Source organism: Pantherophis guttatus, chromosome 2 (genome assembly GCF_059756535.1).
Source record: "Pantherophis guttatus breed Tessera chromosome 2, ASM5975653v1, whole genome shotgun sequence".
NCBI classification, from domain to species: domain Eukaryota; kingdom Metazoa; phylum Chordata; class Lepidosauria; order Squamata; family Colubridae; genus Pantherophis; species Pantherophis guttatus.
This window is the reverse complement of record NC_142064.1, coordinates 220,582,772-220,603,974: the sequence shown is the minus strand read 5'-3', so window position 1 is coordinate 220,603,974 and position 21,203 is coordinate 220,582,772. Positions and strand designations below refer to the sequence as shown.

The 21,203-nt window shown below is 38.0% G+C and overlaps 1 protein-coding gene across 10 annotated transcripts in view; it reads left to right on the top strand.

The window, feature by feature from the left end:
* The window catches only part of ERC2 (ELKS/RAB6-interacting/CAST family member 2), a 622,345-nt gene that overhangs the window by 433,086 nt on the left and 168,056 nt on the right, over positions 1–21,203 (top strand). For all 10 annotated transcript variants that reach the window (XM_087887861.1, XM_087887858.1, XM_087887855.1 and 7 more), the window contains one exon: positions 10,413–10,560. In XM_087887861.1, coding sequence (XP_087743987.1) covers positions 10,413–10,560 — 148 coding nt within the window. The remainder of the gene's footprint in view (positions 1–10,412; positions 10,561–21,203) is intronic.

Below are 21,203 nucleotides of genomic sequence, written 5' to 3'. Positions count from 1 at the left end.
ATATGGTTTTGTGCTCTAAATCTATGTGCAAAAATGTTTTAACTTGGGCCAAGAGTACTTTCATTAAATTCAACTGAATTGCTAACTCATTTATAGTGCTGATCCGTTGCCAATGCATTCCCAACCTCGCAGTAGGACCTATTGACCATGTGATACTGTTCTTGAGTTAGTGGCAAATATATATATATTAATCCATATATCAAATATATGGATTAATTTTTGATAAGGAGAAAGTTCTTACTTAGTGACCACAATTGGGATTGGTAAATTAATGGCTAAGCAGAAAACCATGTGACCAACCCCTTCTTTATTAACTCTACATATCACAAACCAGTTGTGAAATGACCACGTGACCGCATGGTGATCACCTGACCATGGGATGTTGCAAAGATGGAAATGTAAATGTATTGGTCACAAAGTTTGGTGGGTTTTTTTTTTTTTGCATGTTTGTAACTTTGAGCAGTTGTTAAGCGAAGTAAGCAGTAAGCAAGCAAGCACTACCTGTCTAGTTAAGAGATTAAAAAGCACATTACATCAGATCTTCAGTAGTAACATTTTTCTAGTGCACGGGTGTCTAACGCACGGCGTCATCTTGCCAGCATGTGATGTATTGCGACATTTTCCCCCTTCACAGAGCTGGGGTGGGTGTGGCCTGTGTGTGTGATGCATCTGGCCCATGGGCCACCAGTTTGACACCCCTCCTCTAATGTTACCTTCCATCTTTTAACTCATGACCCTTCAGCTTGTCCAGCTTTTAAAAGATGACTAAACAGGACTAAGAGAGCCAATATGGTGCCCAGCTATATTTCTATGTCACAACACTAATTAAAAACTAGTTAAAGCAATCTCTCAATGTGTGGTTCTATGGTTGTACCCTCTCTGGATTTACTTCCCTGTGCATGTAGCAGCATTGGATCAGATTTCCCTGACTTTTGTGCAATAGTGCATGGTGGGAAAATATCATGGTATATGATATACACACCATAGGTTGTCTGTAGAAAGATTAGGAGTTAGGAGCCAGCTTGGAGAAGAGAGCACGGTGTGATGCCTTCCCCTCCATATATTGTTATATACTTGGGAAGAATCTGTGGGGAAGTGCTAATTCCAGGAGCTGTAACTATTTCCTTTTATGGATTGGCCTCAGTGGTGGGATTCAAGTAATTTAACAACCGGTTCTCTGCCCTAATGATTTCTTCCAACAACCAGTTTGTCAAACTGCTCAGAAAGTTAACAACCGGTTCTCCCGAAGTGGTGCGAACTGGCTGAATCCCACCACTGATTGGCCTCCAGAATCCATTCCTGAGAAATTCTTCTGTCAGCCAGTGCCACAAAACATACCAGTAAATCTAGAATGTCAAATGTGGTATTGAATTTTTCCATAAATTATTATTTTGGGGCAATTGTGCAGATGTGACATAATATATCGTTTTAAAAAGGAAATATGCATTCAGTGCAGATAATAGAGCTCTGATTGTTTATTTAAACAATCATTTACATCTATATCCATAGTAGATTAAGAGCATGTTTGGTTGGGGGCAGAAGGTGAATGAAAGAAAGAAGTTGCTTCAAATGGGATCTCTCAGCACAGTTTTCCTGAAATCACCTCCTACGGAACCTAAAGTTGAATGCTCAGGGTCAGAAGAGAAAGAAAACAACAATTAAGGTGACAGGATGATTGAGTAGCTTATTTTCCATTCACTTATGATCAGAACATAAAAGATGGGATATATGTTCCAATTAAAGTGGTATTAATTATATGTTGTTATTTTGCAATTAATTATATATTTTATGACAATGCCAATAGACAGTGACAATGTCTATTGTAAGTATATTTGTAGGATTATATTGGTGGCAATTTTACATGGGGAAAACTTGCTTTCAGAAATATTGAAGTCTTCATATTGCATTGCCTCACTCTTCCATTTACTCAACTTAGTTACTATTGAAAAAGCATAGAAGACTGTGCTCTGATTAATCAAGCTGGGGAATGAAGCCAAAGTGTTTACATTATTCCCTTTTAAATAGGCTGTGAGGTACCATGGCAATGGATTATTCTTAAAGGCTTCTGGGAGACTGTTCAAGAGGGTTAAACTGCTTGACAGCAATCAACACCGAACATTTGTTTAATTCTAAACATATTTTTTTCAGTGCAAGCTAAAACCATTTTTGTCTATTTCATTAGCTCTGTTGTAAACATTTTCTAAAAACTGAACACAGTGTAAGGTTATTAAATCTGTTTTAGTGCATGTTTTGATCTGTTGTTAATTAGGTTCAAGTGTATGTTAAATGTCTCTTATTTATTTTTGTTTTGTTTTTTAACATTTTAACCCTTATTTTGAGACTAATATCTCTTAACATATAGAAACTTATTTATAATTACCTATAAATATATTATTTCCCATGTTCTGTTTCTTTTAGGTGACAGAAATGTGAATATGTGTGCATTCATTGCTTGGGGACTAATACCAAGAGCCTGTGGTTACTTCACAGCTCCAGATAGTCTTAAATGACATCAAATGTTTACAATAACTTCTAGACAAGCTTTCATCCTGGTTTGGAACCAAAATCCCTTTAATGGCTCTAATAAAAGGCATACACTGTGTGTTTGACAGGAGATAGAATAAATTTTCTTGGGAATCTATTGCTGTGTCTTTATAGTGTTCTCATGACCTGTTGCAATATTTTCAGGATCAGACTCAATAAAGATAATAGAAGTTAAAGCTTTAAATATATTTCTTTTTAATTATGATAGGCATTCTATATTCACTGAATATTCAAGGTAGAAGCGACGAGAATGGTGAGGGTGGCTCCTTATATATACAAGGGGTGGAGCTAGGAATGGGAGTGGTAAGTTATGAATACATTAAAGTCCAAAGAATAAGTTAACCTCTGATGTTCCATATATACATTATTTACACATTGGAGAATAAGGCATTTACATCTGACAAATCCCCCTCTAAATGCCGGTTCGTTACACAACACCAATTACATTCTGATTCAGGACAATATAATACATATAATTTAGAAGTTAAATATTTGTGTTGTTTAGAAGGTAAGGGTTTTGTTAATATGTCAGCTAATTGTTCAGAAGTATCGCAATGTATTGCTTTAATGAATCCGTCTTGAGACAGTTGTCTCACATGCTTAAACTTTATATCAATATGCCTGGACCTTTGTCCAATTGCATCGGATCTGGATATTTCAATGGCCGCTTTATTGTCTTCATGCATAATAAATGGTAAGGTGGGTTTCTTCCAAACATCAGTGATCAGATCATTGAACCATACAAGGTTATTTGCAGCTTTGGACAAACAAACATATTCCGCTTCTGTAGTAGAAGTGGCTACTAGTTCTTGTTTACCAGTATACCAGTAAACTGGACAATCATTCAATAGAAAAACATAACCAGAAGTACTCTTTCTGCATGATGTATCACCAGCCCAATCTGCATCAGCATAACAAGTAATTTTTGGTTCTCTGTCATTATTGGGTTCCAACATTAAACAAAAATCTAATGTACCCTTCAGATATCTTAGAATTCTTTTGACAGCTTCCCAATGATACAAGGTTGGTTTACTAACATATCTTGACAATAGATTGAGAGGTAATGCAATATCTGGCCTAGTCCAATTAGATATATAAAGGAGTGAACCTATAACTGATCTGTAAAATGTGTTGTCTTTAAACTCAGGGGAAGATTCATCAGTGTTTCTAAGAAAATCAGTTTGCATAGGGGTGTCACAGGTTTTAGCATTATTTAAGTTACATTTGTTTAGGAGTTCGATGATTTTATCTTTCTGTGTAAGTTTGAATCCCCTTTTAGTTTTGTTAATTTGCACACCAAGGTATTTATTCACTTTACCCAGAGATTTCAGTGAGAAGTGTTCATTTAACTTATTTACAAAGATTTCCCTGCTCTCTTTATGCTTTCCAATGTATAAAATATCGTCCACGTAAATTAATACAAATTCAATATGATCATTACTCTTTTTTACAAAGAAACAGTTATCAGCAGTGGTGGCGTTGAAATCCATGGTCTTAAGTACTTTTACCAAGCAATCGTACCATCTTTTGCCGGATTGCTTTAATCCGTACAGACTCTTATTTAATAACCAAATTTCGTTCTTATTAGTGTATTGACTGTGTGGTGCTCTTACATATATTTCCTTATCTAATTTTGCATGTAAGTATGCGGTCTGTATGTCATATTGGAATACGTCCAGATTGAGTGCAGATGCTACTACAAGGGCTGTTTTGACACTCTCAGTTCTCACTGTGGGTGAATATGTATCAGTATAGTCTTCTGGATATTTTTGTGCATAGCCTTGTGCAACTAGTCTAGCCTTGTATAAGGTATTGCCTCCTTCTAAGTTCTTAATTTTATAAATCCACCTGGTACCTATAATTGTTTTATCCTTAGGTGCGATCGCAGGTGTGAATACATTTAATCCTTGTAAACTTTCCATCTCTTTTTCCATAGCTAGTTCCCATTTTTCTCTTTCTTCATGTGGAAGTTTCAATACTTCTTCATATGTATTAGGTGTTATTTGTTTTCCATTCATATGCATTATGTAATCTTTGTATTTATTTGGTATTTGGTTTCTATTGTTTCTAATAGTTCTTTCAGGCTTGCTATGGTTATCATGCAAATATCTAGCTTCCTTTTTTGTTAATGTGTCTGTCTTTATTTTATGCTGACTATTAGTCCAAGTTTTGGTTTTGTTCTTACTTTTGTTAATATTTTGATTTTCTGTTGTTCCTTCCTCGCAAGATATCGTATCTTTACATTTATTAGGAAATATTTCATTAAGGTGCAATTTTGACCAATTGGCCTGTTCATGGAACACAGCTGTTCTGGATACTATAAATTTGTTATTACTATCAATAAATCTGTACCCTTTGGTTCCAGTTTCGTATCCCATGAATCTTAATCTCCTGGATACGTTTTCTCCCTTTCTCCTCAATTGTTTAGGTATGTGTACGTCTGCAGTGACTCCAAATATGTGCATGTGTGATAATTTGGGTTTTCTATTGTACATCACCTCATATGGTGTCTTATTCACAATACTGGACCAGGTTCTATTTTGAGTGTAATTCGAATAATGTAATGCCTCTGACCAAAATTGTTTGCCTAAACCAGCATCCTCTAATGTGCACCTAATCATGGTTTGTCGTGTGGAATTTTTCCTCTCTGCAACTCCATTTTGAAATGCAGAAAAAGGATTGGACGTGAAATGTAACATTCCTCTATCCTTTAACCATTGGGAGAATTCTTTAGACATGAACTCACATCCCCTATCTGTCATAATTTGCTTTATTCTGATATTATGTTGTGTTTCTATACGTTTGTAGAATTCCTTAAATTTCTGAAATGTTTCATCCTTGTGCTTTAATGTGTAAACAAAACCATATCGGCTGTAGTCATCCACTATAGTTAGGAAGTAACGTTTTCTATAGGTAATTGAGGGACTTAATGGACCAACTAAGTCCATATGTACCAAATCAAAAATATTGTTAGTTGATCTGTTAGATTTTTTTGGTCTGGGACTGGTTTTTAGTTTGGTGGACTTACATACTGAGCATTCCAAATAATTTTCACAATTTTTTATTTTGACACCTTCTGCGTGTTCAGTCATTTTTTGTACTACAGGAAAGCTTGCATGTCCTAACTTCCTGTGTAAGATGTGAGCACACTCATCATGAATTGGTTTACCTATTTTTGGTTTCTTTTCCTTGTATGTATTTTTGTGATCATGAGTTATTCTACACTCATCATTGTCACTGTTACTGACATTTTCATCATCTGCTTCAATACAATCTTCCATATTTGAATCAATGTTATGTAAACATCTTTCTTTAGTTATCAGATAGGGTAGACCTCCTTTTATCATTACAGTACCTACATTTGTTTTGTTCTTTTCTATAGTTGCTTTCCCCTTTGAGAAAACTATATTGATATTAGATTCTCTGCTTAATTTTATGGCACTTAGTATGTTGTGAGGTATTTCTGGGATTAATAATACCCCCTCTATTTTCCCTAGACCAGGCAAGGTCACATTTCCTTTGCCTAGTACTTGAACCTTTTCTTGATTAGCTACCTTTATCACAAACTTATCTTCTATAAATGAAGATAATATACTTTTGTTGTTGGTGGTGTGATTTGTTGCACCAGAATCAATAAGCCAATTGTTATTCTCATCCTGCTGTGTTCTGGTGCTGTCTTGTTTATTTAGCCCATTCAGTGACCCAGATTTCCTCTCTTTTGAATTTTCTCTACCCCCTCTACCTTCTTTGTAATTTGGTGGGCTTCTATATTTGTGTCTATCTGTGGAAGATTGTCTGTAATTATATTTGCTCCTATATTCTGGTCTATGTCTCTCTCTTGAGACTTTGGGGCAGTCTCTTCTACTATGTTCCCTGGATCCACAATTGTAGCATCTAAAGGCCTCATTATGTTTATCTTGAAAGACTACTTTCCTAAAAGGTTTGTGGTCTGTTTGGTTACTGGATCGATTTTTTCTTGAATTGTCTTCTGCTATCAATTTGTTAGATAGACTTTCTATGGATAAATATCCCAAATTAATGGTATCTAAGTGTGACATAAAGCTATCCCATGATGGATCAAGTGAATTGATAATAACACTTTTCATTGTTTGATCTGAAATCACTTCCCCCCTCAATTGTAGCTCAGCTCTTATTTTGTTTAGATTTATCAAATGCTCACTTATAGAAATCCCTGGTTTTACTCTAGAGGAAAAGAAATCCTTAGACATTCTTGTGGTTGTAGCTACGCTATCGCTGTGAAATAGATTAAACATGCATTGAATTATTTCTGATACAGTTAGGTTTGGTTTGATGCTATGATACATTGCAGGAGACACGCTAGATATTATTATGAAAAATGCTCTATGATGTAAACAATCTATTTTTAAAGTCCAAGGTCTTCTTGGAGGGCTAGTTATAAAGAATAGTAAATTTTCTTTCATGAAAATAACCTGAAGCTGTTGATACCACTCTTGTAAATTAATGCCATCAATTCTAAGTTTTGGGAAGTCACTGGGTAAGTTACCTACATTATTCTGTCCATTACTTACAACCTGGGGCAGTCCGTGATCTCTCAAGTGCAGGAAATTACAGAACGGCATTGGGATGCTTGCAATGAGTCTGCGCGGTTCTCTGGCCAGTTCAAGTCCTTCTGGGTCGTCTACGTAGTTTCGCACATGCGCGTTGTTCATTTCTTCTTTGGTGGCGTCGTGGAAGGTTCTCTCCCTTTCAGCTCTCTCGATCCGCTCCTCCTCAGATGAGTCGGTCTCTGGCTCGGTTTTTGGGGTTCTGGTGGTGGTGACGGTTCTTTTCTTCTTTTTGTGTGCGTTGGTATTCGATTTTGTCTGTGGTGTAGGGCGAAATCGGCATGGCTCTCTGGGCTCGGGCGTCGTCGCTTTCGAAGTCAGGATGAGAGCGTGCAGGTCTTGAGTCGCCGGTTTGATTTCTTGCTTCTTCGTAGATGTCTTGGTAATTTTCAGTCTTGGCCCAAAAGCAGCAAAAAGCGTTTTCATTGCTGATTTTACTTGAGGTTTTGTTAAATCGTCTTCACTTTCTGATTTTGGATCATCTGAAGAGTTTGAGACTTCTTTCTCACTTTCTTCGTCTGATAGTGTTTTTCGCGCCAGAAATTTTGAACTGAGCGTTTTGATTGGCTCTGCTCCATTCTCTTTTGAAGTTCGTTGAAACCAAGATGGCTGCCATTCAAAATTTCGCGCGGGATCACATCTTTTCTTTTTAACAACTATTTTCTCAGTAGTCATCTCACTTACGATTTTTTGATCTTTGGGTTTTTCTTTAATGACGTTTTTCTCTCTCGCTGCTCCGCTGTTCTTCAGCATCTCCTGGAGGTCCGCGATGAGACTTTCATCATTCTTTTGGCTTTTTAGTATCTTTAATATCTCTGACCTGAGTTCGTTATTTTCTATTTCGATTTCTTTCTGGTCATTATTTTCACTCATTAGTTCTTCTTCTTCAGTGGTGTATTCTTCGGATTCTCTCGAAATCGCATTGGTGGATTCGTTGATCATCTCTTGATCAGTTTCTATTTCTTTGCTGTAGGCCCTGGTGTTGGGCCTATCTTTCTTGGACATTTTTAATTACTTATTGAGTCAATTAACCATCCTCTGCTACCAGCTTGTTGCAATATTTTCAGGATCAGACTCAATAAAGATAATAGAAGTTAAAGCTTTAAATATATTTCTTTTTAATTATGATAGGCATTCTATATTCACTGAATATTCAAGGTAGAAGCGACGAGAATGGTGAGGGTGGCTCCTTATATATACAAGGGGTGGAGCTAGGAATGGGAGTGGTAAGTTATGAATACATTAAAGTCCAAAGAATAAGTTAACCTCTGATGTTCCATATATACATTATTTACACATTGGAGAATAAGGCATTTACATCTGACATGACCATTTCATAATTTTTTCTAAACCAGTAGAAATGAATGATTTAGCCCTTAACATATTCTTTAAAATCTCATCACAAACCTGCTTTTTCTATCACTGCTGTTGGTATTCATAGGTTTTCATAGAGCTGCACACATTTTCTGAATTTTGATCATATCACTGTCTACAGACTTCATATTTATATAAAGCTAGTGTAGGGTTCTGCTGAAAGCTGTATATATCTTATAATTATAGTATATTGACTAAAACTGTTTTAGGGTTTGAGTATATTGTGTTTATTTCAGCCATGAATTTATAAAATAGAACCCAATACATTAAACACATGTATGGATGCATACATCACATATACACAAACTTTGTCACACTGAATTTTAGTACTTTTTCTGAATATGTGGAAAAATGTAACAATAAAGTTACTGTTAAGATAATGATGGGTTTTCCTTCTCTGAGAGTTATCAGTAGCAGGAAACACAGATATGCAAAAATGAAAAAGCAATGAAATGTAGTATGTGAGGGTTTCTTGAATTTTACAGATTGTACTTTCAAGTGCATTTCTGTATTCATTTATGCGATTGAGACTTTTGATATTGTACCTTGCTACAACATTCCCCAGAATTCAAGATTCTGATAAAATTCCTTGGTCTGAGTGATACTATCAATAATAGTATCAATCAATCATCATTACCATCCTATGTTGATGAAACCTCTTCTGATAGAGAAACTGTTACTGATTATAGAATTTGAGTAGTGAATTTAAGATGCTGCTTCTTTTGGGGCTATATTTACTATATCTCACAGTATTACTAGAAATGGAATAATGTCTTTAAATTTATATTCTCATGCATATAAATTGTTATTAGGAATTGGTGAGGGGTGGACCTGTGAAAGGAAACAATTAGTATTCTGATATGGTTTTGATTACTAAGATTTATTAAATAAGAAATCTGGTTGCCTTCAAAAGACCATGATAAGTTTTGTTTTCATCATAGCTATGATTACTCATGTTTTGGGAGATTGGCAGCAATGAATTGGAACCAATCTTTCTTGAAACATACTTTTTTGCTCTCAACCCTCGGTGAATACCCTGCTTAAGTGATTTATGAGGACTAACTTTGCAATTTAGTCAGTACTGAATCAAGAAGACCATTGAAAAAGATGGCAGAGTTCACATCTTGTTGATCATGTTTTATGGTTGATGAGTACCATTGTAAAATAATTTGTAAAAAGTGTAATCACCCAGTGTAAAATGGTAAAACTGGCAATTGAGGGATGGATAAATATGTTTGTAGTTGAACTTGTAAAAAACAGGCTTCAAAAATCATATTTTAACAATAAAAAACTGGTAAGTAACTGCCTAAGCAACTTGAAGTACGCCATAGAGTTTTCTAACATAATATGGAAAGTAGCAAGACTTAAACTGAGTTCCTTAGATTCTTTATTAGATCAGGGTAATATATCAATTATGAACATTAGTTAACTTGAATTCTGCTGTTCCAAGAAAACTTACAGTTCACATATGGTTTTGCAGAGATGGTCTTAATTTATACCACATTCCATATATGCACCAGGTATACATGTAAATAGTAGTATTCATGCACCATTATTTATAAAATATCCGATATTCACTTGCCAATGATGTCACAAATTAAATTACAAGAATATTATACAAACCAACCCAGAAAAAAAATGTTTGGGGGTACCATGTACAGTATATACAAGCTAAAATTCAACATGTATTGAAGAAGCTTAATATGATTTTCTTCTTGGTTTTACATTTTATAAACTATTCTTTGTTCTAGAAACTGTTTGCCCAGAGATTTGACTTTCTTTCTTTCTTTCTTTCTTTCTTTCTTTCTTTCTTTCTTTCTTTCTTTCTTTCTTCCTTCCTTCCTTCCTTCCTTCCTTCCTTCCTTCCTTCCTTCCTTCCTTCCTTTCTTTCTTTCTTTCTTTTTTCAGACAGGAAGCATTGCTTGCTGCCATTAGTGAAAAAGATGCAAACATTGCCTTGCTCGAGCTGTCTGCTTCAAAGAAAAAGAAAACGCAGGAAGAAGTGATGGCTTTGAAAAGAGAAAAAGACAGATTGGTCCATCAGCTAAAACAACAGGTTGGGAAACTTTTCTCCCCATTTCTTTCTAGGGACTCCAACATTATTTTCTCAGTTTTCTTCTGACTTTAAGTTAAGCCTTAAAACAAACCTTGTGACAGCTGGAGGAAAAGTGAGGATCAAAATACATGTCATCTCTCTACTATTTTACTAGTCTTTAGCTGAATGTAGAGTTAGCTTATTCCATATATATCTTGTTTTCCCTTTCACATCTAACTACTGATTATACAATAGTAGACAGTAAGCTTTTGAGATATGTTCCTAACTAACTTTATTTCCTGTATATTATTGCATTATTTGCTTATTTGGATGGTCCAATTGTGAACCTTTTCCAGGTTTATCTGGAAGTTATATATGTAACTGGATTTTAGCACAAACTTAGCTATAATTTGCTTCAGTTATAATTACCAGTTGTACATCTATGTGTGTGTGTCTCCAAAGTTTGTTTGCAATTAATTAACAAAATATGTTTGTATTTTTCCCCTTATTGTTTAAAAAATATTACAACCCACTGTGCAGTATGATTTGTTGTTTTCAATATTTGATTTGAACTAGAGGGACCTGAATTTAGGATGTCATAACCTTACCAGTTTATACAAGTGAGACCTCAAAACAAATTAATTACTAATCAAATTAATAAATAAAATGAATATTTATGCCTCCGGATAAAAATATAAGAACTAATTATTCATTTCAAACAATCAAATTTATCATGTCATTTTTCAATTTTTGTTGGGAATACATTGTATATTTTTCAGCTACTCTCCATCAGGGGTGAAATCTACTTAGCTTCCTTACTGGTTTGGAAGCGCACATGCCATGCATGCGCTCACTTTGCTTTCTTGCACGTGCATCACATGTGCGCGCAGACCTTCTGTGCATGCGCAAAAGGTAAAAAACACATTACATTAAAACCAGGAAGCAATGACATCCGGGTGGATGGGCAGAGCTTTGCTCCGCCATTGCTACCAGATCGCTGAACCAACGGCTAAGATTACTACCTGACCAGGTGAGCTGGTCTGATCCGGGAGCATTTCACCCCTGCTCTCCATGTTATAATCATTAGCGTTCACCAACCAGGAGAGACATGGATCTATTGACAGGTACTTGAGCTGACAGCATCAGGTTATTAGAGATGCCTGGTAAGATGGTTTTACCCAGTTTTCTTGAAACAGTTTGATCCTATTGGACTTGATGAAGTGGGCAGGGTCCTCAGTGCTATCAGCACAACTACTTGTCAATTAGATCCGTGTCCAGCCTAGTTGATGAAAGTCTCCAGGATGGAGACCTCTAGGTAGGTTCAGGCAGTGATAAATGTACTACTGCAAGAAGGATTTTCCTGGGACCTTACCTACCGGCACTTTGTTCAGGTAATCTGCAGTCATGCAGGTTAAAGGCATGGATTTATCCCAGTTATCTTTACATTACCAGAAATTTCTTAAATCCTGAGATAATGACTTTTCCTCATTTACAGTTGTCTCAAGAGTTTAATATAGATTTCAGAAATTATTCTCTAGTACTCCACTCCTCTTTATTTGTGTCAAATAAGAGGAGGTTCACACCCATGCTGAAGTTATCTGCTTTGTTGCTGCTCTCACTCTACAATGTCTTTCAGAATATCTCCCATGAATGACAAGTTGTCATTTAGAAGCAAAATATATAACCCTACTTTTTAGAGCCATGGTGGCGCAGTGGTTAGAATGCAGTACTGCAGTTTGGCGGTTCAATTCTCACTGGCTCAAGGTTGACTCAACCTTCGATCCTTCTGAAGTGGGTAAAATGAGGAGCCAGGTTATTGGGAGCAATATGCTGACTGTAAACCACTGTGAAGAGGTATATATGTCTAAGTGCTAAGTGCTATTGCTAGAATACCAGTAAATAGAAAGCAAATCCTAAAATCAACCTGTTGACTGTTTGGCCTAGCTTTTACTGATATTGATGCCACAAAGGTATGGGTAGAAATGTGGTTTCTGTATGCAAGAAAGCCCATTGCTGACTTATATAGATTTGTCCCAACTATTTAAAAAGTATAGAAAGCCTGAAATTAAAAACAACAATAAACCCCTCCAAAAAGCCTTATCCTTTGTTAAACAAGACACATACCATTTCCCCACTTTTATCTGTTTTCAGTGCTACATAACTTTCCATTGATCACTTTATCTTCTAGACATTTAACTTTCTGGGAATTGTCTATCTTCCTGAGTAGTCACCAAAATCCCTATTGTTGAAAAGCTTCCTTTATGAAAAATCGATGGCCTTGAATGTCATATAAAGGGCAGGTCTCATTTTTCTTTCTGAGAAAGTGTGAAAAGGAACAATAATTTATTTTAATGATTAGCAAACTTAGACTTCCCAAAACAGAAGGTTTGTATTTTGCAATACAAGCAATAGCAATAGCACTTAGACTTATATACTGCTTTACAGTGCTTCTACAGTCCTCTCTAAGCGGTTTACAGAGTCAGCATATTGCTCCCAACAATTTTACTCACCTCGGAAGGATGGAAGACTGAGGCAACCTTGAGCCTGGTGAGATTTTAACTGCCAAATTGCAGTTAGCCGGCAGTCAGCAGGAGTAGCCTGCAGTACTGCACTCTAACCACTGCACCACTGCTGCTCAGTTTAGGGCCATTCCTCCCAGATCAGCTCTGGAACATATCATAAAATTTCTGAAACAGAATTTTGGACTTGTGGATCAGGATCAGGCTTTACTAGTTTTCCTCCATTCTCTTCCAAACTGTGATCACCTGAATTTATTTATTTATTTATTTATTAAATTTATATACCGCCCTATTCCTGAGGGACTCAGGGCGGTGAACAGCGAACGATAAAAAATACATGTAATACAAATGTTAATTAAACAAAAACCAATTAAAATATACTAAACACTCTGGTCCTAGATAATTCAAGACATCCCAGTTTAAAATAAAATCGAAAGCAATATAAAGGGAAAGTTAGGCCAGGCCGGCCTGCTGAAACAGGAATGTTTTGAGGGCACGGCGGAAAGTGCGCAGATCCGGAATCTTCTGTATCTCTGGGGGGAGCTCGTTCCAGATGGTGGGTGCCCCCACAGAAAAGGCTCTCCCCCTGGGGGCCGCCAGTCAACACTGTTTGGCTGACGGCACCCTGAGAAGCCCCTCTGTATGGGAGCATACTGGGCGGTGAGAGGCTATTGGTGGCAGAAGGCGGTCTCGTAAGTACCCTGGTCCTAAGCCATGGAGTGCTCTAAAGGTGGTAACTAAGACCTTGAAGCGCATCCAGAAGACCACAGGGAGCCAGTGCAGCTCGCGCAGGAGGGGAGCCACATGGGAGCGCCATGCTGCTCCCATAACTATCCGCGCAGCCGCATTCTGGACCAGCTGGAGCCTCCGGGTGCTCCTCAAGGGGAGCCCCATGTAGAGAGCGTTACAGTAGTCCAGGCGTGAAGTGACGAGGGCATGAGTGACCGTATTTAACGAGTCCCGATCCAGAAAGGGACGCAACTGGCGAATCAGGCGAACCTGATAAAAAGACCTCCCGGCCACAGCCGTCATGTGTTCTTTTAAAGACAGCCGTGAGTCCAAGAGGACGCCTAAGTTGCGAACCCTCTCCATGGGGGGCAATGACTCATCCCCAATAGTCAGTGATGGCACCAACTGACTATATCGGGACGTCGGAAACCACAGCCACTCGGTCTTGGATGGGTTGAGCCTGAGTCTGTTCCTCCCCATCCAGATCCGTACAGCCTCCAGGCACTGGGACATCACTTTAAGGGCATCATTGGGGTGGTCCGGGGTGGAGATGTATAGCTGAGTATCATCAGCATACTGATGATACTTCACCCCAAAACCACGGATGATCTCACCCAGCGGCTTCACATAAACGTTGAACAGAAGGGGTGAGAGAACTGAGCCCTGTGGCACCCCACATACAAGGGGCCTCGGGGTCGACCTCTGCCCCCCTGTCAACACAGACTGCGACCGATCAGAGAGAAAGGAGGAGAACCACCGCAACACGGTGCCCCCCACCCCTAACCCTTCCAACCGGTGCAGCATGATACCATGGTCGATGGTATCAAAAGCTGCTGAGAGGTCTAATAGGACCAGGACAGAGGAGCAACCCCTGTCCCGGGCCCTCCAGAGATCATCTACCAATGCGACCAATGCCTTTTCCGTGCTGTATCCAGGCCTGAAGCCCGACTGGAAAGGATCTAGATAAGACGATTCATCCAAGTACTGAGGAAGCTGTCGCGCTACCACACTCTCAACAACCTTCGCAACAAACGAAGGTTGGAGACTGGACGGTAATTAGCCAACACTGCTGGGTCCAGGGAAGGCTTCTTGAGGAGAGGCTTCACCACCGCCTCTTTCAAGGTGGCGGGGAAGGCACCCTTTCTTAAGAAAGCATTTATAATCCCCTGGAGCCAGCCTCCTGTAACCTCCCGAGAAGCCAGCACCAGCCAGGAGGGACACGGGTCCAATAAACATGTGGCCGCGCTCAGTTTGCCCAGTATCTTGTCCATGTTTTCCGGAGTCACAGAATCAAACTCTTCCCAGATAATATTCTCAAGACTTGCCTCCATCCTCCCTCCCGAATCTACCCAGTCAGAGTCCAAATTTTCCCGAATCTGAGCGATTTTGTCATACAGATATTGTACAAAGTCCTTGGCTCTACCCTCCAAGGGGTCCTCCCGTGCTTCCTGGTGGAGCAGGGAGCGGGTCACCCTAAACAGGGCAGCTGGGCGATTATCTGATGACGCAATAAGAGCGGAAAAATAGTTACACTTTGCCGCTTTTATTGCCACCAGGTAGGTCTTAATATGAGACCTTACCAGTGTTCGGTCAGATTCAGAACGGCTGGCCCTCCAACTGCTCTCCAGTTGTCTTTTCCGGTGTTTCATCTCCCTCAGCTCCTCGGTGAACCAGGAAGCCAGGTGAGATCGATGCCGGGTTAGAGGCCGCAAAGGCACGACCCGGTCCAAAGCTCCAGCGGCCGCCCAATCCCAGGCAGCCACTAGATCTTCAGTCGAGCCGTGTGCCAGAGCCTCAGGAAATGGCCCAAGCTCCGTCTGGAACCTATCCGGGTCCATCAGGCGCCTGGGGCGGAACCACCTCATCGGTTCCGCCTCCCTGCGGCGGGGTGTGGCGGTTCGAAGGTCAAAGCAAAGGAGGGAGTGATCTGACCATGACAAGGGCTCGATCGCTATATCCCCTATCTCGAGACCACTCAGCCACTGACCAGAGACAAAAACCAGGTCCAGCGTGTTTCCCCCCGTGTGAGTAGGGCCATAAACTAATTGGGTCAGGTCCATGGCCGTCATGGAAGCCATGAACTCCTGAGCCACCTCAGACGCCTCATCGACGAATTGTGACTTGTCACTTGTGAATACATGTATAGAAGACTAAGTAAAGCTGACTTCCCTCCATATAGGAGGGAAGATTCAGAAGAGGAAAGGGAAGGTAGAAGAGCCCATTTTCATTTATATCTTTTTAAAGTGCTGTGTCATTTTAAGGGCTCTCCTACTCCTATTTCCCAAAGCATGTTCATCCAACTACACTTGTGGGAAGAAGGGATTAGGGGTATCCTTACACAGAGCCACATTGTCTGCAAGCATCTGCAGGTACTTTTCTAGAGAAAGAAAGTACAAGATAAATGGATTTTCCTTCCCCTTCCTCCTTGGATACTCATCAGAATTCAGTCACTTACCCCTCTCTGAAATGACAAATAGAAGATTGTTCTATCGTTATTATCAGGAAGTTTCTTACTCTTTTTATTTGCAAAGTTTGTAACACATAATTTAAATGTGCTTTCAAATGCTTTAAATCTTCAAACAGAAAGTGGTAGACTTTTTGTTAATATATCCACTTGAGTGATATTTGAGATTGAAATACATGTCCTTTAACATATGGATATATTAGTGACTTAGAATAATGTTGCTGAAATATCATAATTCTGTAAATGGTTAGTTTGTATTACTCTTTAGGAGCAATGCAATGTCCTTCTTTGGAAGGATTTGGTGACTTGAAGACTTCTGTTTATCCACTTATCGATGACACAGATCTCAGAGGGACTTGCTTTTGTTTGCATTGCAAATCATACTGAAGAAAGCCATAAAAATGTTGGTCTCTCTCTGATTAGAAAAAGTCTAGGATGACAGGCTGTATTTAATTATGCTTCCTTTTCCTAATGCTCTTAATTCTTTTCCTTTAAAAAAATAAAAGTATTCTTATTATGAAGGTAACTGCTGATGTCAGGAACCGAATCCTGATTCATGATGGGTGGAATTTATATTTATGGATCACCCAACATTTCAAAAATGATTGCCTAAAAGAAAATTTATTCTTTCAAATGCTACAATGTCCAGCCAAGATTAATAAAGAAGCCTATATGGACATTGTAAGAATAAATCCATGAAAAATCAAACTAATGCTAGAATAATTGTCAACAAAATAAAATACACTTGTTAATAATTGTGATAAATTCATGTATTATTTATTTAGGAAGAAGAAACAGTATCTAGTGACATACTTCTGTCTGTATAATTTTAATGTGATATCTAATTTTTTTTTAAAAAAATATCACCCTTACATTAAATTGTTTATATAGTAAAATAATTGAATGAGCTGCTTTAGGGATTTCCAGGGGTCTCACCATACCCAGTTGGAATTTTAAACTTTCCATAAACATGTTTATAGAAAAGAACATGGAACTACTTTTGTCATACACATCTAAATCAGCTTTGTAGCAGTTAATTTAGGAATAAGCAAATTTTGCTTTGTTTCTATATTACTGAAATGCAAAATGACTCAATTAACATTTTTCAAAGGTCATGCAACTGGCATGGAATCATCTCCATTTTTGGCAGTTATTTATTTTTTGAAATAAAAATTTTCAATAAAAATATATGTATAAAACTGCATGCACTGAAAAAACACACAAAGTTACTTGCTGATAGACAAGCATATATTTTTCTGTATTGTATAGGTTTCCTACCTGAACAGGGGGTTGGACTAGAAGTCCTCCAAGGTCACTTCCAACTCTGTTATTCATTATATAGAAATGTACACAAATAATGCTTGAGTAATGCACACACATTTTTAAAATAAAATGTGCTTTACAAATAGGGAAAAGTGGAAAGATTAAAAAGAAAATCAGGCTGATGCATCCTTTAGTCAGTTTCCAAAATAATTTGTCAACCAGCAAATTATTTGACATGCAAATTTTGTTCAGTTGTATGTTAAAGTGTACTAAACTGGAGACTAGAATGTATAGATATTGATAGAAAATCCATAAACTGTTGTCATCTGAAAATATTATTTAGATCAGAGGGAAGAACTATCTTACTGTTATGTTACAAACCAAGATTTCTTTATGCAATATTCATTCTATCTTTCTTGACTTTATATCTACAGGATATAGTGAAGCATAGATTGACTTAAAACATGAGGCAATGCTATTACACCTTGTGGATTACCTCAATATAACAAATTGATTCAAAGCAATTTGTTGTGATTGGATTAATGCCAAATGGATTGATTCCATCAGAATGTGTAATGCATCACAGCAATATACTGAGGTTGAATTACCAAAAATCAAATATGTCTAAGTTTGTTTCATTCACATAATATTTGGTAGGCTATTAAGGATTGTCTATTAGGTAGATCTTAATTCCCTCTGTATTGTGTTTCTACATGCTTCTTTAAAGGTATTTCCAAGGTTAAACACTAGTTAAAGTTCCGGAGAACAATGGCTTTTATTATGAGAAGAAAAGAAGTATAGTACATATTCCAAGTGCCAAATTATACATTGATTTCCCTTATATTTCTGAAATGCCTTCTTTAGATTGATTATGTGTCATCAAATCAGTGTTAACCCATAATGATCACAATTAATAAAAAAATCAATATTGATCTTATTTACATTGTTCGGTTGCTCATTGCCAAGTTGAGCCACCAACTGTTTCTGAAGGGCAAAAATGGGCATCACCCTCTATTAATCCCCCCATTCACTATTAAATTGGCCACTTCCAAGGCATACTTTTCATGTTATGTCACCTCCAGGGCTCCTGGATATAGTAATGCACTTAGTTTGTTGCAAGCTAATCGCAGTAATTCATTGGTTATTTTGCAGAGGCAGGAATAGCATCATGATCTCCAGTCCCATTTAGAATTAACTTGATTCAAATACTTCTGTTTCAAATGCCAGGGAAAATAACAAAATGGTGCATCTAATTTAAATAAAAGTACAACAAAAACTAATTAGCTCAGGAAAAGAAAGAAAGATAGTACTTTTTAAAAAAGTCTGCTGGTCTTTAAACCTGCAAGAAGTTTGAAAAACCTGGGTCCAGGAATATCTTTATAAACTTAAAATATCTGGATGATTAAACCCCCACAAGGGACTACAGAAATAAATGTGCCCAGTATCTACGGTACAAGAGATTTAAATCAGCCTTGGCTGAACCTGCAGGTACAATATGTGCACATTGATGCTTCGTCTCTGTGTGTGCATGCATGTAGGGGCAGAATTTCTAAAACTGGCTCAGAATCAAATTGGAATAAGCACAAGCAGAATAGGAGCTTAAACCATGAGACACAATTATCTCCCATGCAGACTGCTGTAGCACACTCTACATTGGGCTATAAGTCCAACATTCATTTTTCCTTCAGAAAAAAAGCTCTGGGGGTATTAGCAACTCATTCAGGCCTGCCGCAGGACTTGAGACCATGCTACTTACATTACTCCATTCTTCTTTATGAGCCTGGTTGGGTTTTAGATTCTGTGGGTGAGTCCAGAGGTGGTATTCAGCAGGTTCTGACCAGTTCTGGAGAACTGGTAGTGGAAATTTTGAGTAGTTCGGAGAACCGGTAAATACCACCTCTGACTGGCCCTGCCCCCATCTATTCTCTCCCTCCTGAGTCCAGCTGATCGGGAGGAAATGGGGATTTTGCAGTATCCTTCCACTGGAGTGGGGAGGAAATGGGGATTTTGCAGTATCCTTCCACTGGAGTGGGGAGGGAATGGAGATTTTATAGTATCCTTCCCCTGCCATGCCCACCAAGCCATGCCCATCAAGCCATGCCATGCCTAGCAAGCCACGCTCACAGAACCGGTAGTAAAAAAATTTAATTCCCACACTGGGTGAGTCCCCACCCTCAATCCCACTAATACTGGATATATTTCTTGCAATCCTTTCTTTGATTGCTATTCTTCATTTTGCCAGTGGAGCTTAAGCTAGCTCCATCCTTTTCTTCTCCCATTGATAGGCAAATGTACTTTGTCTTATTTTATTTATGCATTTTCTTTTTATTCCAGCAGACCTTTGGCAGATCAGTGAGTTGGCTGCTAAGTTAGTTTAGCTTTTAGTTGGGCAAGCAAAGTGAGTTGTCACTGCACTTACTGTTTTTACTGTTTTTAATCTTATTATAATAGCCACCTTGAGTGCCGTTCTTTGTTAGAAGTTTGGAATAAATGTTCAGCAAATACGTACAGGTCTCTTTTGTTTATTGCATGTTTATAAGCCTGTTATATTTTAAACCTGACCTTCCTCCAAGAGGTTTGAGTTAACGTACATGCTTTGCCAAGAAAAATAACAACCAGTTCCATTTCCAAGAAGGACAAGAATCCAAGTTAGACATTCCATCCATTATATAAAACTGCTTTTTAAATTCCCCTACCATTTAGGGTGGATAGATGTCCTTCTGTTTTACTGAAATTTATTTGCATTTCTACTGTGCGTTATCTTTCAGATTCAAAGCAGAAGGTGAGATTTGCTGTCCAATAAATGTGTTCAGGATAGCACAACTGAGGAGGGAGCATTGGTAGTATGAAAAGCTAAATTGAAGATTCTGCAAAACTTTACTATTCAGAAATTATTGCAATCAATCAAATCGAAACTCCACTTTTAGTTAATAAAGGCCCTTTCTTATACTTAAATCCTTGGTTTCAATATTGCATCATGTATAGGAAACATAGGGGAAACTCTACAACCCAAAATATTCTAGGTAAACTTAACCGGGGAGGTCTTATAGACCTCAATGTGACTGGAGGATACTTATAAATATGACGTATTTAAGACTCTTTAAATCATAGGCCTGTCAGCGTTTAATCTGTTCTTTTAACCACAGGAAAAATGTAATGAAGAAAGCAGAGGGTGTCTTAGGGAATGTGTCTGAAGAGAGCAGGTTGAAAGACGACATAAATCAAATATATTGTAGCTGTGCATCAATAAAAGAGTTATTCTGAAATGTTGCAGCCAAAGTCAAAACCTTTCCAGAATCCCATGTATTAGAGTGGTTAATGTAGTTGTGGCCAAAATGTTATACTGAGGCACCCATTTTCACTGAAGTAGCAGTCTGGCAGTCAACCAAGATGAGCAAGAACTGGTTTTGGACAAGCTTTAGGGACGTTTAGCTTGAGGACCACCATTAAATATATTCATGATCACAATGATAGGCTTGAGTTAAAGTAGGCAACTCAAGAGTTAGGCTCTTGACTAATGCAATTACAATCTTTGAAAAAAATATTTACAGTAGTGGCCAAAATTGTGGAAACCTTTTGGGAAAAGTGTATTTTCTAAAACTAGCTAATAACACTACTTTTTTTCCGAGTAGTACCATAAAATTATATATCAATGAAAAGATAATTTAATCAAGAATGTAATGTACTAA